Source organism: Grampus griseus, assembly GCF_964374135.1.
Source record: "Grampus griseus genome assembly, chromosome: 3".
Lineage (NCBI taxonomy): Eukaryota > Metazoa > Chordata > Mammalia > Artiodactyla > Delphinidae > Grampus > Grampus griseus.
Window position 1 is genome coordinate 53,036,245 of NC_139019.1, and position 15,774 is coordinate 53,052,018.

General features: G+C 37.9%; 1 protein-coding gene across 4 annotated transcripts in view; it reads left to right on the forward strand.

Annotated features, from left to right (window-relative positions):
• MAST4 (microtubule associated serine/threonine kinase family member 4) overlaps positions 1–15,774 on the forward strand; it is a gene marked incomplete at its 5' end in the record, with an annotated part of 565,267 nt that overhangs the window by 501,848 nt on the left and 47,645 nt on the right. For all 4 annotated transcript variants that reach the window (XM_082651132.1, XM_082651135.1, XM_082651133.1 and 1 more), the window contains 5 exons: positions 3,057–3,214; positions 5,173–5,248; positions 7,082–7,291; positions 11,068–11,169; positions 13,562–13,694. In XM_082651132.1, coding sequence (XP_082507258.1) covers positions 3,057–3,214; positions 5,173–5,248; positions 7,082–7,291; positions 11,068–11,169; positions 13,562–13,694 — 679 coding nt within the window. The remainder of the gene's footprint in view (positions 1–3,056; positions 3,215–5,172; positions 5,249–7,081; positions 7,292–11,067; positions 11,170–13,561; positions 13,695–15,774) is intronic.

The following is a 15,774-nucleotide window of genomic DNA, read 5'->3' on the forward strand; positions in this document are numbered from 1 at the left end:
TGATCCTTTGGATATTATGTAAACTGCAAAATTCACAAGTGTTAAAATGCTCTATTCTGAAATTGGAAAGATTTGGCCATGTGGAGTTAATCAGTCCTTCCACAGAATATTTACTATTGCAGCTTCTCTTAACTTCAAATTTTGTAGTTAAAATTAATTTGCAGAGCTTTTCCAAGATAATATTCAGAACATAATTTTTAATTTGAATATAAGTAATATGGAATTGAAGCAGTAGGAGGACATCTCCCATGTATTTCTTACCAGATGAATTATTTTCTGCTGAGGGAAAGAATGGAAATACGAAAATAAATACCAATAAATATGAGGTATAACTATAAAATAATATTACTTTTAATAAATAACAAGTGGAAAATTACACATGCATATGGATACCGTCCCTTGCAAAATGGTTATCTTGAGAGACCAAATGTTTATTTGAATGATACCATTACTCAGAACGTTTTGGGGGAGGCTCTTCTTATTGCCTTGAGAACTAGAAGCACAGTTTTTTTCTGTAAATCTTCACTCTTTGAATTTGGATTTGATTTTTCATGTAGTCAGAAGTCATGCAAACTAGTTGGGTGATGAGACTCACTGGCGCCACACTTAGAGAACATACTAGAAATATAAAGTCATGGGACTCAGTTTATTGGGAAATTCCCAAACTAATTCTTGAAACTCTAGTAAAAGTGCTGTTCCAAGGATGCGTTGACCAGCGGAAGTATCTTTTCAGTAAGTATATGAGGTCCTGAGGATGACACCTGCAGCCTCTGTTGGACTCACAAGTTCTCCTTTGAGTTCCTGACCTCTGCTGAAACTGAGCCCTGGACTTCTCTGCTGTCCATTATTGACTCACTTTTGGGGCCCTGTTTGGTACCTTTTGAATCCCTGGGCCATTTGGAGAGCCTACAGTTGTTCCCAGTTCCATAAACTCATCTCGGCGTCGCTTGGGTTCGGTGTCACCCTTTTCCCATTTACACCTTGTTTGTTCCAACTGAGAAGAGAGAAGCTCTCTCCCCAGAGAAGCCCCTTGCCTCTCACTTCTCTAATACTTACTTATCCCACCTCCTCATTCATTTTAACATATCCCCATCAGTAAGCCCAGAGCATATTCCCTATGGAGTTCAGTTATATGGTTATGTATATGGTGTAACCACAAAATTTTCATCTTAGAGTTAGCACGTGTTAATATTTTGTTATATTTGCTACAGCTTTTTGTTAAATAAACTTTTAAAATAAATTAAACATTAAAATACAGCTAAAGTCCCTCGCACCCATTCCCTTTCTCCTCCCTCACTCCACAGAGGGAACCACCCTCCTGAAGTAGCTTGTGTCCTTGCCATGCAAGCACGGGTCCGTAGTACCTTATGTGAAACTCTTGAGCCTGGTGTGTTTTTGGAATTAACTTTCACATTTTAGAAAGGTAACATGATCTTCCCTGTACTGTACATAACAGCTCAGCAGCAACTGGGTCAGCAGCTCAGAATCAACTACATTAATATTTCTACAGCAACCTGAATCAACATTCATGCTAAGTGGATTAAATACATATTTTAAATAGCTTTCCATCACTTCAATTAATGCTTTGCCACCAAAAAGGATTACTGTATACTTATGAACAAACTTCTGGGTTTGGGGGTTTTGAATTCTTGGATTCAGAATTGTGGACATTGCTTTACCTTTGAGACATATGTACAAATCCTTAATTCTGTTTTTCTGTTTGCTCATTTCATCATCTTTGCTTTTATCGCTGCTGCTTCTCTCCTGCTGACATTGATTTTCTTATTCTTTTACTTGATGTCTTGAGTTGACTTAGTTTATGTGTGTTTTATTTCTTTCTCTGTAGTGACAGTATTTAAGACTATACCTGTACTTTGTGAATAGAGCTTTGGTTTACCTCATAAGTCTTTCTAGTAGTGTTCTCATTTTTATAGTTTATAAAATAATCTCATTACACTGTAAAAAGTCCTGTTTATCTCAGTATCTACTTAGAAGGTGTTTTATAATTTCAAGGTTTCAAGGTATAAAGATACTTTTAAGCTTTAGTCATTAATTTCTAGTTACTGCATTGTGATGCTGCAGTGTTTATGAAGTGTGCTCTTAGTGTGGCATGTTTGTTTTTTTTTTTAAATAAAAAAACCCTGCTAGAATGGAATATTCAAATGAGGGGTATCTTTCAAAATATGCTTATTCTACCTGTGTTTCCATTACTCAGACATTCCTCATCTCTTTTGTTAGAATGCTTAAAGAGTTCACCTCTCAATAAAAACAAAGAAAAAAAGCAATCACTTTGCTTTATAGTTATATTTCTCAGATTGATTAAAAGCAGCATTATTTAGCCATTCACCTTTTCTACCTTACTTTGCTCCAAGTGGTGAGTGACAATTTTCAAAGAGCAAATCTATATTCAAGGGACAAAAAACTCACCACCATTGAAGGTTTTTTTTTTTTTTAAAGAAACCTAAGCCAAAGAAGACAGAAATAGAAAATTCCAATTTTTAAAACAATGGCATTAGTAAGACAAGTATCTTCTTTATCCCCTCTCCTTTTTACCCAGGACACATATTGATGGAAATTGCATCAAAGGATAGCCTGATTTGTAAAGAGAGATCCCATTACCTATTTATGACCATACATCACAGAATTCATTTTATGTTACTTACCTAAAAGTCACAGTGTTTGTGGCGAGTGGTAGAAGCAAGGATACCAATGTGAACTAATCTGTCATTTAATGAACCTAAATTCTTACTCCAATTGTCACTTTCTTGCTGTGGCTTTGACTGGGTCCTATCCATTTTCAGAGCCTGGGTTTTCTCCAGAGAGTAAGCTTTGTTTGGGGAAATTATCTTATAGACAAATGAGATGAAATATGGAAGCCATTTTGACCTCCCAGAGACAACATCAAGGTATACATTGAGGCACTGGCTATTGTAATTATTACATGGAAAGGATGTAGTATAAAACGGTGATATAACAAAATTTAATGCTGTGATCTCATATTCATTCAAAGAATTTCTTTAATTTTAGTCCTAAAACCTCACTTTGGTTTGTTTTAGTCATCCTGCTCCTCCCAGGAGAAGTTGCACCAGTTACCATATCAACCAACACCAGACGAATTACACTTCTTATCAAAACATTTTTGTACCACCGAAAGCATCGCCACAGAGAACAGATGCAGGAATACACCCATGCGCCCCCGTTCCCGAAGTCTGAGGTTTGTAGCCCTGATTGAAAAATTTCAAGGAGTTGGATAATCTCTTTTCAACCATTTCAAGGGAAGACTTTTGGTCCTGTAATTCATATATGTGCTAATTAATTTATGAACTACTATATATAGTTTTCCATCTACACGTGATATTGTGAATTACCCTTGAAAGGCATCTTAGTACTTTTCTTTTAAATCCTTACAATTTGCTAATTGCTGTGGTAGCAGTAACCGTGATGGGCTACAGGGACCACCTAGAGAAACTTCGAGCCATTGGAAATTTCAAAACCATCTAATTATGGTGCGACATCAATTAATATTTTACGAGGAAGAGGCTTGGCTGAAAAGGAAGGACAGCACGTTTGGGTTCTCATGTGGAATTCAGATTCCACTTAACGAAAAGCCACCCAGATCTTCCATTCTTTCTTCCCATCACAAGTCTTACTTTCTCCAGGATTAGGAGCAAATTGTTAGGAGTTTGTATCCCTTGTATTTTGTGGGTACCATATGTAGTCCATTTGACATTGAGTAGAGCCAGTTTTGTTTTGGCCTTGTCTCAAAAAATTACGTATATCACAGTTTGGCTCTTCAGGAAACAGACTCTATAACACAGACCAGGATGTTTATTAGGGATTGCTTGGGAAGTACGTCTGTGGGAGCTAGGGAGGAAGCAGGATTGGGCAGAGGGAGAAATCTAGCTGCAGTGCAGACCTGACAGCTGCAGCCCACCCCACAGGGAGCTCTAGGGATGACACGACCCATCAGAGCTGTCCCTCTGGGCCAGATGGCCCTTCCTTTATATCCCTGCCTCAGACCTGGGATGTGGTACCCTGGGAAGGACATGGCCTTGGGTGAGGGGGCTCTGTAGCTGAGGCCATCCTTGAAGGGACTGGCAGCTGAAGCCTTCTGCAATCCCAGCAGCTGGACAACAGGTCCTTCTCTGCAAGGGGAGCAGGGTAGTCCTTCTTCAGGTCCTCCACAGTATGAGATCTTCATGCTGTAGAACTGGTCCGCTTTGATATATTAAGGTTTATTGTAAAACATAGTTTGTCAGGTGTTCAGTTGAGCATCAGAGTTTTCTGAGAAGGGTTTTCCCTTTGTACCCTTCTTATTTAGTGTCATATAGTAAAAGCAGCTACATGGCATAATTGTGTTAGATTATTTTGAGATATGGAATAAAAGACCAATTTTACGAATCCGTTTAGAGCTGTGTTCATTCAATACATATTCATTCATCGTATTTTACCACATGGGTGCCATTTTTGGTTTTATGAAAGGAGTTCCTAGGATATCTACTACAAGCAGCTATGTCCTCTGTGGAATATATAAACTCACACTGAAATTGCCCGACTGTATACCACTAGGAAAGAACAGGCACCTACTGTTGAAATAGAGAAAACACAGAGTTGTATGCCTGTGTTTACTACTGTACACAATGCCTTCCTCAGCATCCCAAATAAATATTTGCCAGGCCAGAAAATGGATTTCAGTGGTGACACCTGTGCCATGGAAAACTCTTAAACCTCTTCAGTGGTACGTGGCAGAGCGCAGGTGTCTGATGAAAGTGTGAAATTATACAGTTCAGCGTGCCCTAGATGTTGCTGTTTGTAGCTACCCTGTCTTCTTTTATATTGCAGTTCATTAATTGGTTTCTAGAACCACGCAAACGCATGCCACATACAAAATATAATCACAATTTAAGAGCGTTTTCTGAACCTTTATATTGTAGCTATAATTAATTTGCAGCATTCCACTTCTGGAGCTTTCTTTATGAACACTATTCAGGGTTTCTGTGCGTTTGTGAGTATGTATGCGTGCTAATGACTGATTTTGTAGTTTATTACCTAATATACTTTTCTTACAAAGACTGCATAGTACTTTTGATGCAACCAATTGTTTATAAGTGAAAAGCTTATTTTCATTTCATGCTGTGGCAAGTTTAAAAGGGTAATTTGCTTTGCTTGCAGCCCTGGACGCTCTCCTGCCTGCTGTGACCATGAAATAATTATGATGAACCATGTCTACAAGGAAAGATTCCCAAAGGTAATGAGTTGAATTGAAGATGCCTAGCATCTAAACAAATGGGCAACCTAGGTTTAGCATCTGTAAGGTGTTTGTCGTGGGAAGTCATGGTCCAGTCCATTGATGACTCTCTTTATAAAATAGCACCATAGCCTTCTTTAGAAAGATAAAACCACTAAACATTTTTAAAAGCTGCCGAGAACTAGCCACACATTCCGTGGGCTGAACTGGCTGTAACGTGAGTGCCACTGGTTGTCCTACCCACTGGGTGAGCCTGGTGAGGTACTCCAGAGAGCGTCAGCTTTGAAAGGCCTCTGGACCCTGGTGCTCCTTCTGCCCGTGTTCTGGGCCTGCTGCTGTATGGTCAAGCAGAAATTGTTTTCCTTCCTCAGAAACCTGTAAGTTGGTACGTGTCACGAAAGTCTTTTACTTTTTTCACCCAATTTTTCTTTTCTGTGGCTTCCAATCTCTTTAGCAATCATGCGTCTAACCCTCTTAGAAGGAAAGGTCCAGTTGCAGTGTTCCCTGTTAGACCAGCAATTTGGACTGAGCCAGAGAGGCCTTGGCGAAGGGTTGTTGCCGGATGCCCTGGCTGCAGGGAGCTCCGTCACCTCGTCTCCACAGCTTTTCCACCAGCGTGTTCCTACACATTCGGGAGAAGCAATTTCTCCATTCTGTTCCTGTCCCTCCCCCATCACCTTTGTAACCCTAGGCAATAGAGCAAAAGGAAATCTTTGGCTTCATAAATCAGGAGTAGAGTACTTATTATTTGGAATGAACCCAACATTGATCTCATTGATTACAGCCATTTTAGCCATTTATCACATGTCACTTGTTCACCAGGGAAATAGATCCTGACTCTACTATTTAATACTGGTTAGGATTTTAGAAGGGAACAGGAGGCAGAGGGAGTCTCCCAGCATATACAATTAATGCAGGCAAGGAACATTGATTAGGCAGTCGGGGATCCCAGAGAATGAAATAAAAGTTGGGAAGGAAATTTTAGATTTATGTTACCAAGGGAATCCCCTTGGCCATTTGCCCATGATGTAGCTTTTTGAGGTATGAGTAAGGATGGTATAGGATGCTTGTTCCTAGCACATTAAAACACAACCAAAGGAACAAACTCTTGGTCCACGCTGTGGAACTCCAGCAACGATCCTGATTTTTGAATAGGTAAAAACAGAGCTACAATATTTGATATTTTTGGCAATCTATCTGAAAGAGCCCAAGATCTGAAAGGAGAGCACAGCGATTCACAGATACTGAGTTATTTGGAGAAGCTTACATGTACCACTTTACATTTGATAGGGCAGAGGAAAAAAGTAATTACCACCCTGGGAGATTCAGTTTCTCCTATATACCTCAGATCTTTTTCCCACATGGTGAGGCTGCTGCTGCTGCTGCTGCTTCTTTCTTTTTTTTTCCAAATAGACTTTAGTTTTTAGGTTCATGGCAAAATTGAACAGAAAGTACAGAGAGTTCCCAAATGCTCCCTGACCCTACACATGCACAGCCCCCTCCCATCAACATCCCGCCCCCCCCAGCCGAAGAGTGGTCTGTTTGTTATAATCGATGAACCTATACTGACACGTCATAATCACCCAAAGTCCATCGTTTGCATTAGGGTTCTCTGTTGTGTGGTATATTCCGTGGGTTTTGACAAGTGTATAATGATATATATGTACCATTATAGTATCTTACAGAAGGGAGGCTTCTTTTAAATTTAATTTCTAGAATTCTATTTAATAACTTGTAGAGGTCTATGTAAATGCTAGATAAATGTGACTATTGAGTTGTTTACATATATGTTTCCTTGTATTACATCCGTGTGTGCCTGTCATCTCTAAACAGGCTACAGCTCAGATGGAAGAGCGCCTAAAGGAAATAATCACCAGCTACTCCCCGGACCACGTCCTCCCCCTCGCAGATGGAGTGCTTAGTTTCACTCACCATCAGATTATTGAACTGGCTCGTGATTGCTTGGATAAATCCCACCAGGGTCTCATCACCTCACGATACTTCCTTGAATTGCAGCACAAATTAGATAAGTTGCTACATGAGGTATAGACCCTACACCTTATAAAGTTTTCTGCTTTGTTTTGCTTTTCCCCTGAAATAAGAAAAATTTTTATGAGAGCATTTGCTCAGAAAGTTTTAGCCATGAGACAGAGTTCATATTCCAGGGAAGCGAAGAGGAAGAAGAAAAAAAAAAATTGATTGCTACTTGCTGTGAATGGATTCTGGTCAACATTTAGAGTAATAGAAAGTTAATGTTAATAACCTTTACAGGAACCTTGGGTCCCAACAATCTATGGCTCTAGGATAAGTGGATTGTGAAGGATTTTGAAGCAGTGGTTTTTTTTTTCCCCTCCTTAACCATAAAGTTAGAAATTGCCTGAGCGTATGTACATTATTTGATGATGCAATCTAGTTCTAATATCTGGAAAAGCTAAATGGAAAATTGCTGGCTTCTTCCAGGCCATGTGTCCTATTAATCAACCTGCAGGTGGTGTTGGGTAGTAAATGGCAACTTATATTTTCATTAGTGTCAGTTTTTCTTCTAACAAAATATCCAATTTCTAAAATGACAGATAAACACAGGCCCCTTCCAGGCCTAACACTTGCAGTCCTAGCTCCTGATAACACCCAGGACAGGAAGGGAGTGTGTATAGTGGAATGCAAATTAATGCATAATATTGCTGTCCTGACTGAAATCGATCAGCCACAGCCTACAAGTAAAACCTGTTTAGCCGATATGTTTGGATATATTGTATTTCTGTATCCCATCGGCATACATTATGCCCATGTAAATAAAACCGTAGGTGGTTTTCTCTAAGCATGATTGTGTAAATCATTGCATGGAACTGAAAGAAAATATTGGCATCCTAATTTTCTAGAAATCCATCTGTCCTTGCTCATACTGAATTTAGTTGTGGCAAGATGAGATGATCCCTCTCTAACTAGCAGCCACCAGTTTTCCTCCCTTTTCCATTCTAAACCTCCCAACAGAGTTTTCTATGCTCCGTTCCCATTTCTCACATTTCAACCTCTTGCAGCTCACTAAGGGAATGTTTCTCAGACTGTTTTTGGATGAACACATTGTCTTCAGGTTTTGTTGTCAATTTCCAATTTGTCATGGACCAATTCTACTATAAATTATGAGGAAAATTAATTTACCTCTGTGAGATACTTCTTCCTTAATTCCATAGTTCAGTCCCAGGCTATTACCATAATTACTGGTTAAGTTCTGTGGTTCATTCCTTCATAGGCATTCCCTGAAAAGGGTAGAACCCAAAGCTGAAGCTATTTACATTGAAATCCCCCACTTAATTTTGTTTCTGTATGATAGACTTGGCAGGTTGTTTCATGGCAACTAAAAAAATCTTAGGGTTTCAAAAATCATCTGAATGCACCATGTAATAGATTAACATTGTTGACTTTTAGAGAAATTTCTCTCTTGGGCAGAGAAGCATGTATACGTGTGTAACATAAAGAGTGTTGTCAGGTTTGAATAAGGATGTTTTCTTATTTATTTTCACAGATAAACATTTTCCTTCAGTGCTTTTGTGAAAATTAAAACTGTCTTCAGAATCATATTCACAGTGTCCTTCCAGAGTTTGGAGCTAACAGGTCGCAGGGGAACTTGCTCCTTTGGATAGAATCACATTGTGAGGCCTGGCTTGCCTTCCCGTCGATGCAATTATTGTCAGTTCCCAGCCATGACGTTGTGTGCCCGCCTAGCCTGTCTCCCCGCCACTGTTCCCATGGTCAATCCTTTGCACACTCAGGCCAAGTCCCCCTGAGGTTGAGTAGCTTGATTTAACTGATGCCTTTTTAAAGCCCTGAGGTCTAGGTCAATTCCAGAGGAAAGCTTTTATGTCTCCATTCTTTTTTTCACTTAGGTGTATTTAGCCAAAGAAAATAAAATGCGCAGGAAGCTATAACCTGCTCTCAAATCTTAGTCTCCGTATTTTTGATACTGACCAACACTTAAAGTACAAACACAGGGAATCCAGAAATGCTGGAGCCTGCTGCCGGCAGCCACTAAACTATTTCTCTTCTCATGCTGAGCGTGTGGTTTTGTTTGGTGTTGTTTTAACAGAGTTCCCATCTCCCCTATTGATAGTAGACAAGATAGTATTTGTGTCAGTGTAATTCATTGTATGTTTTGGCCTCGGTTGCGGCTGATAATTCTCAGAAGTAAGAAGTTGGAATGAACTGATTATTTTTACCATTTTTGAAATGGAATTTGTATAATCTGAGCTATTTTTAATTTTTTAAGATATAAAGTTCTTGTTTCTCCTTGAAGAGACCACCCAAACATGTTTAGGCTTTTTAGATTTTCTTTATATTCCTTAATTTATAAAGCAGTAATTATTATAGTAAGAGGATGATCAATCCAGAAGTTAGGTGGGTTTTTTTGGCTTCATCTTTAAGGGTTTCTGTTTAGTTTTGATTAAGGATAAACTATAAAGAAGACATATAACCTTATTTCTTGGCATTCACTGAATCTTCCTAAACCCCTTTTTGTTACAAAACAAAAAATGAAAAGAAAACTTAAAGACAGTTTAAATATTATGTATGTCTCCTCGTATGTGTCCTGACATCCTTACTGGTTACTAGAACCTATAGTTATAGTTAACACCTGGCTGTCTTTAAACACATTCTATTCTACAGTTATTCACCAGTGGTCATTTTCTCTGTGTTTTTTCTTTTAAATGTTAGCTTTTTGGCTTTTCCTGTATATGGTTTCTCTACCTACATTTTGGAAAGTTGCCTTTGATTTAATGACTTAAATTTAGTAAACATACTACTCCTAAGTATAATCATTTTTCATAGATTTGGTCTGACACTTCTTGTCAGAATAAAGCACCTTCAAGAATGATTTTAAATGTTTATTACCATATCTATGAAATTATATTCTATTGCACCAACATCACCTTGATACTTTTTTTTAATCCTTGAAGGAAAGCAAATCATAAAAATTAAGAAAGCGTGAAAGTGAGCATGTGTAGGAGTTTATATTTAAACTTTTAAAACTTTGGTTTTATATCTGCCTTGATACAGATTTACCTCATTTCTTCAAAAAATATTGAAAATTAAAATGACTGTTAATAAACTAAGTTCTGTCCTCAAGATATCTTTTGTGCTTAGATTTCACATGTCAGGCAACATGTAAAATAAAATTTTAGAAGATTTTGAGTCAGTTAAGTTTTACTGAGTTGAGTATCTAGGTATTATTTATTCATTATGTGAAATCAAATTCATATGTATGTATCCAAGTATAAACAGTATTCACCTAACATTTGAAATAAGCAGTGTACAACTTCTTACATATTATGAAATAACTAACTTACAGGCTAATAGTGTTGTATATATAAAACATATTTCATTAATGTGTTAAATGCCCAGGTTAACAAAATCAGTCCTTCACTGTGTTAGCCATTTCATACATTTAAGAAGTTACATCTGGAAAATCAAGGTTCCTCGTCAGCTGCCCACTCTACTTGTACCATGTACTCAGTGTGTCATAAACTTTTAATGTGTACTTCACTCATGGTTCACATTGAGAGCCCTAATATTTGATTTTTAACACAGAGAATAAATCAAAGCTTTTACAATTAAAATTTAGCTGATAGAGCCATTTTGTAGATGTAGACGTTTAATAGTGTCCATTTATGTAGAGATAATGTCTGCTTCTCCATCTTTTAAAAGTATTTTCTAAGTCGCTTAATTTTTGGATATTTGCAGCTATCTAATTAGCATGCTTTGTTGATTTTCTTTCCCATTTAGTGGAGCAGCTCTGTCTCATCATTCTTTTCATTGCTTCCTCATAGGCTCATGATCGTTCAGAAAGTGGAGAATTGGCATTTATTAAACAGCTAGTTCGAAAGATCCTAATTGTCATTGCCCGTCCTGCTCGGTTATTAGAGTGCCTGGTGAGTTGCCCCTCGAGGTGATTTTGTTATTTATTGTTAACTGTGGGAGAGCAGGGACCACCAGAAAGCTCCAATTGCATTTGGCTTCAAAGAGCTAAATAGAAAGAGTCGAGAGAAACAGCGACACGTGAATGTTGATGACAACAGCCGTGTGTGCTTTTTCTTGTCTGGTTTTCAGTAAAAGTTCTAGGACTTGTGTTAAGAGATAGTTGTATCACAGTCTGGTCAAACCTAAAAAGTGATCATGAAATAATGTGCTTGACTTTATCTCAGCATAATTTCTATGTTGTAGCTCACTTAGAACACTCTCTGTACCCCACTTTTTTGGAAGTGCCAAGATGAAGAGAGAGGGAAATGAGAGATACGATATACGGTGACCTGTGGTTATAATTGTTACTTTTAAAATGTGGCATGTTCGAAATAAGTGCTAGTCAGCAGTCCATTCGGAGAATACAGTATGGCCTTATCCAGACCTAAAGGAATGAGACTTTCCAAGATTAGTTTGTTTTATCAATTAACTTTCTTTAGTCAGTGACCATTTTCCTGTTTTAAAATCTTTGCTTTATTTTATGTAATTTTGATTGAGATTTCAGTCAACACTGAACAAAGACGAAGCTTCGAGCATAAGAATAGTTTTATGGGGCTTAACGTAGTGTCAAAACTCACGTTTAAGTTTCGCCAATAGTTATTTATAACACTGAGTACAATACAGCTTTTCAGAATTTTACGTACACATATGTACAGACGTGGTGATATTGCTTTGGTTTTGCTCTTATTTTAATTAAGATTCATAGTTTTCTATAACAGTGAAATGTTTATAGCCCCGTAAACATATACCTGTGCATAGTGAGATGTGGTGGATGGTGAGTCTGGAGGAGAAAGGTAGGTGTGTGGTGGAGGAAGGCTTTCCATCAATGGCCGGGACCCTTGGAATCACAGAATCAAAAGCATCATTCAGCAGTGAGTGTCTCTGGGAGGATAAAGGGAAAGAATACTCAGGATGCCTCTGGGGAGGAGAACTGTGTGACTGGCAGATACAGGCAGAAGACTGAGTTTTTCCTGCTCTTGCTGTTGTACCTTTTGAATTATGCATCACAGGCTTGTACTCCCCTGCAGTTGTTCAATTTGGGGGAAAATACCATTTAGCATCAAAACTTGCTTCTCTGGATGGCAGCAGACATGCTAAGAGAGATGTTGCCCTAAAAGGGGAAATGACTTTTTTTTTTTACAGTAATCACTCTTAATCAGAAGAGAAACAGGAAAAGTACATGTAGCCTATCAAAGATAGAAACAAGTGAGCTTAGAAGTAGATCTGAAGATGTTGCTGCTTTCCATGATGTTTAAAACTCAAATGAAGCTGGAGTTTGAGAGTTTTAGGGAATCTTTCCCCCGACCAGTCATCTTAGGCCTGTAGTCCCAGGCTTGCCTTGTCTCTGGTTGTAGTTTTATGTAAAGGGTACTGAGCGTGGACAATGGTTTGGCTTTACTCTGTAGCATGCTTTTTCATATGGCCTTTAGAAATACTTGAGTAATTCTCAGGTGAAATACTGAGATTCCACAGTTGCCTATATGGGGCACTAATCAAAATGAGAAAAATTCTGGGAGTGGGAGGATCTAGGAAATCTAACTGAAAACAGTGACTGTGCTTTAAATCTATAATTGTTTACAACACATAAATCCGCGGCATCCATCTAGAGTGATGTGATCCTAAGATCTTTATTACATACTAGAAGCAACAGACAGCAAAATAAAGTAAAATACTTAGGAAAAACGTGTTCCCAAATTTTTACTGAAGACAGAGGTAACTGGAGTTACTAATTTCATAGTTTTCTTTCTTAATGTTCACATTATGTGAATATTAATAACTTAATTTTCGAGCTCGGTGATAAAATTTGGGGATTTTTCTTTCTCATATTTTTGGACACCTCTGTACCAAGGGAGTTTCCTACAAAACCTTTGAGAAAAATGCATCCTAACATTATTTCTCTTGTGGCTATTTGTATAGAGAGAGAAACTGAATCTTCTGGATGAGATTCACAGATTTTTAAAACTTTACTAAAAAGGCGCAATTACAAATTCCGACCTGTTCATTTTCAATAAGATACATATCTTAAGTGGAGCCTAGTACCTTCAAAGTCACATTACAAGGAAGTTGGAAATGGAAATTATCTTTGGGTTACCAAGTACTGAAATGTATTGTCTTAGAATATGATTAGGCTTTGAATATGAACTGAAAATTACATGCTTTTTAAATGAAGTAATCCATCTGCCTTCTATCTGTATAAATAACTTATATCATGTATATCCAGCAAGTTAACTGTGAATGTGGTTTATGTAATAAAACTGCAATTTTGGCTCGAAGAAGTATCCATCTCTGTTTGTCTTCTGCTAGGAATTTGATCCTGAAGAATTTTACTACCTATTGGAAGCAGCAGAAGGCCATGCAAAAGAAGGACAGGGTATCAAAACTGACATTCCCAGGTACATCATTAGCCAGCTGGGTCTCAATAAAGATCCTCTGGAAGGTGAGTACCCTGATGGGGCTAAACTTTTACTTGCTCAGGCACCGTGGCCTCATGGAAAAACTTAGTGGCAAGTCTTTATTTTTTCCTCATGGTTTGGCTCTGTCTATTGAAAAGGCCAAATTTGGGGACCAATTGTGATTTAAAGGAAAGAACTATATGTTGAATTTTGTGTTTAACTAGAGTAGGGAAGAGACCTTGGAACCCTAGAGTCTTATCAGCCTAACAATTCCAGAGCATCCAAGAAGGGTTTAGATCTCCATCTTCTCCGGGGGTATTTTTTCTCTTGCAGAGCTCCTTTGGATTCTTCTCAAGGGTGCACGTTTTGAAAATGTTGGTAAATGAATTAATTACATTTAATTTAAAAGTGACATTTAAATGTAATTTGGGAGTCAGGTAACTGATAACTGAAGATTAACTTTAAATCAGGTTCAGTGTTCGTAAATCTATTTTTACTTACTTGTCTCAAAAAGGTATGAAAAATAGTAATATACTGGAGAGCCAGTTGGGGGGAAATGTTTTTTAGAACTTATACAAGGATTCCTGGTTGATTCAAATAAAAAAAAAATAGGTCTAATGCTATTAAATGCAGAGAAGAGGAAGCACCCTGTTCGTGATTTTTTGTCAAATCTGATATTGGGAAACCACTCCTTCCACCACCTTTTCCTGTTCATTATTGTTTGGGATTGTCATTTAAAACACTTAGGTTATATACTGCCTGAAAAGACTCAAAAGCAATCATAGACTCCTTTATTCAAAATTGTCTTCCTGGGTCATTAAGTTGAATTTGCAAAGTGTTATATGCTAAGTTGTTTGTGATGATGCTAACTGTTGGCAGAGAGTTTCCCATCTACAGTCAGGGAACCTGCTGCTCTCTGCCTGCTCTCCTATTTCCCCTGCTTTATTTGCTCTTATGGCCATCGAATCTTTGCTTCCAGTGAAATGATGCATGCGTTACCGGGAGATAATGCCAGATAAATTTATACTGTACTGAAAGCAGTACCACAACAGATTCATCACTTATCAGAGTCTGGTGGCTGCTTTTCTGAAAAGTTCCCTGGGGAGAGATTTTTCCCCCATAGCTTTTAAATTACCATCTTTACCTTTTTGAATCATGAGTCTTCAGAAATGGTTTAAATCACTGAAATAAAAAGGGCAGATGTTTAATGGTATTTAGATGGGTTTTAAAAATCTCTTCAGGCATTACAAAATGATGCCTTAGCTTCCTGCTTCAAAAGCTGACTCTTGGTTCCATTCCATTACTACCCACTGCTTACAAATAATATGTATTTCCCAGATAATAGTTATTTAGCAGAAACTCTATTTAAAACAGAACCATCTTTTAATTTGTTTTTTTATGAAAGTAATTGGAGTGGGGGAGACTGTCAAAATATATTACGGTGACTCTTCACGCCGGCAGAGTTAGTTGTGTCAACCTTTGAATTGTAGACTGAGTGAGCTCTTCACAGTTTTCTTACCTGGTAGTAAATATCACTGTAGGCTGAACCTTTGGTAGGTGAATAATCTGAGGCCCATTTATATGCCTTTATTGTCTTTAAAACACTTTAATAGTGATTTTTGACAAGTTTCATGTTTAATTATACCAATCTATCACTGGGAGTTGTTTTTAACACTTAATTTTCTTGATTCAGATCTGAGGGTAATTTTTAATCTGTTTGCTCTAATCACTTAAAATGTGATTATTGCAAACGCTGATCTACACTTGTTTCCCTTCTTGTCATCATGGACACCAGCAGACCTAAAGCCTGACATTTGAAGGTTAAGAGTGGGACTCTGGAATGGGACTACCCAGAGCGTCAGTGCAGACTGTGTGACCTTGATCACACTGTGATGACCTTCTTTGTGCCTCAGTGTTTTCCATAAAAACTGGATAATGGTACCTAGTCATAGGGTTGTTTTTAGGATTATATGAGTTCACCTCTGCACCTAAGATGTAATAATGCTTCATAAATAAATAATAGTAAAATTGCCCCTTTGAGCCCCTCCAACTGAATACATTATAGTCTACCTCCTAGTCTATAAATCTAAAGTGCTAGTCACATAGGACGTTGAGGTCATTTGA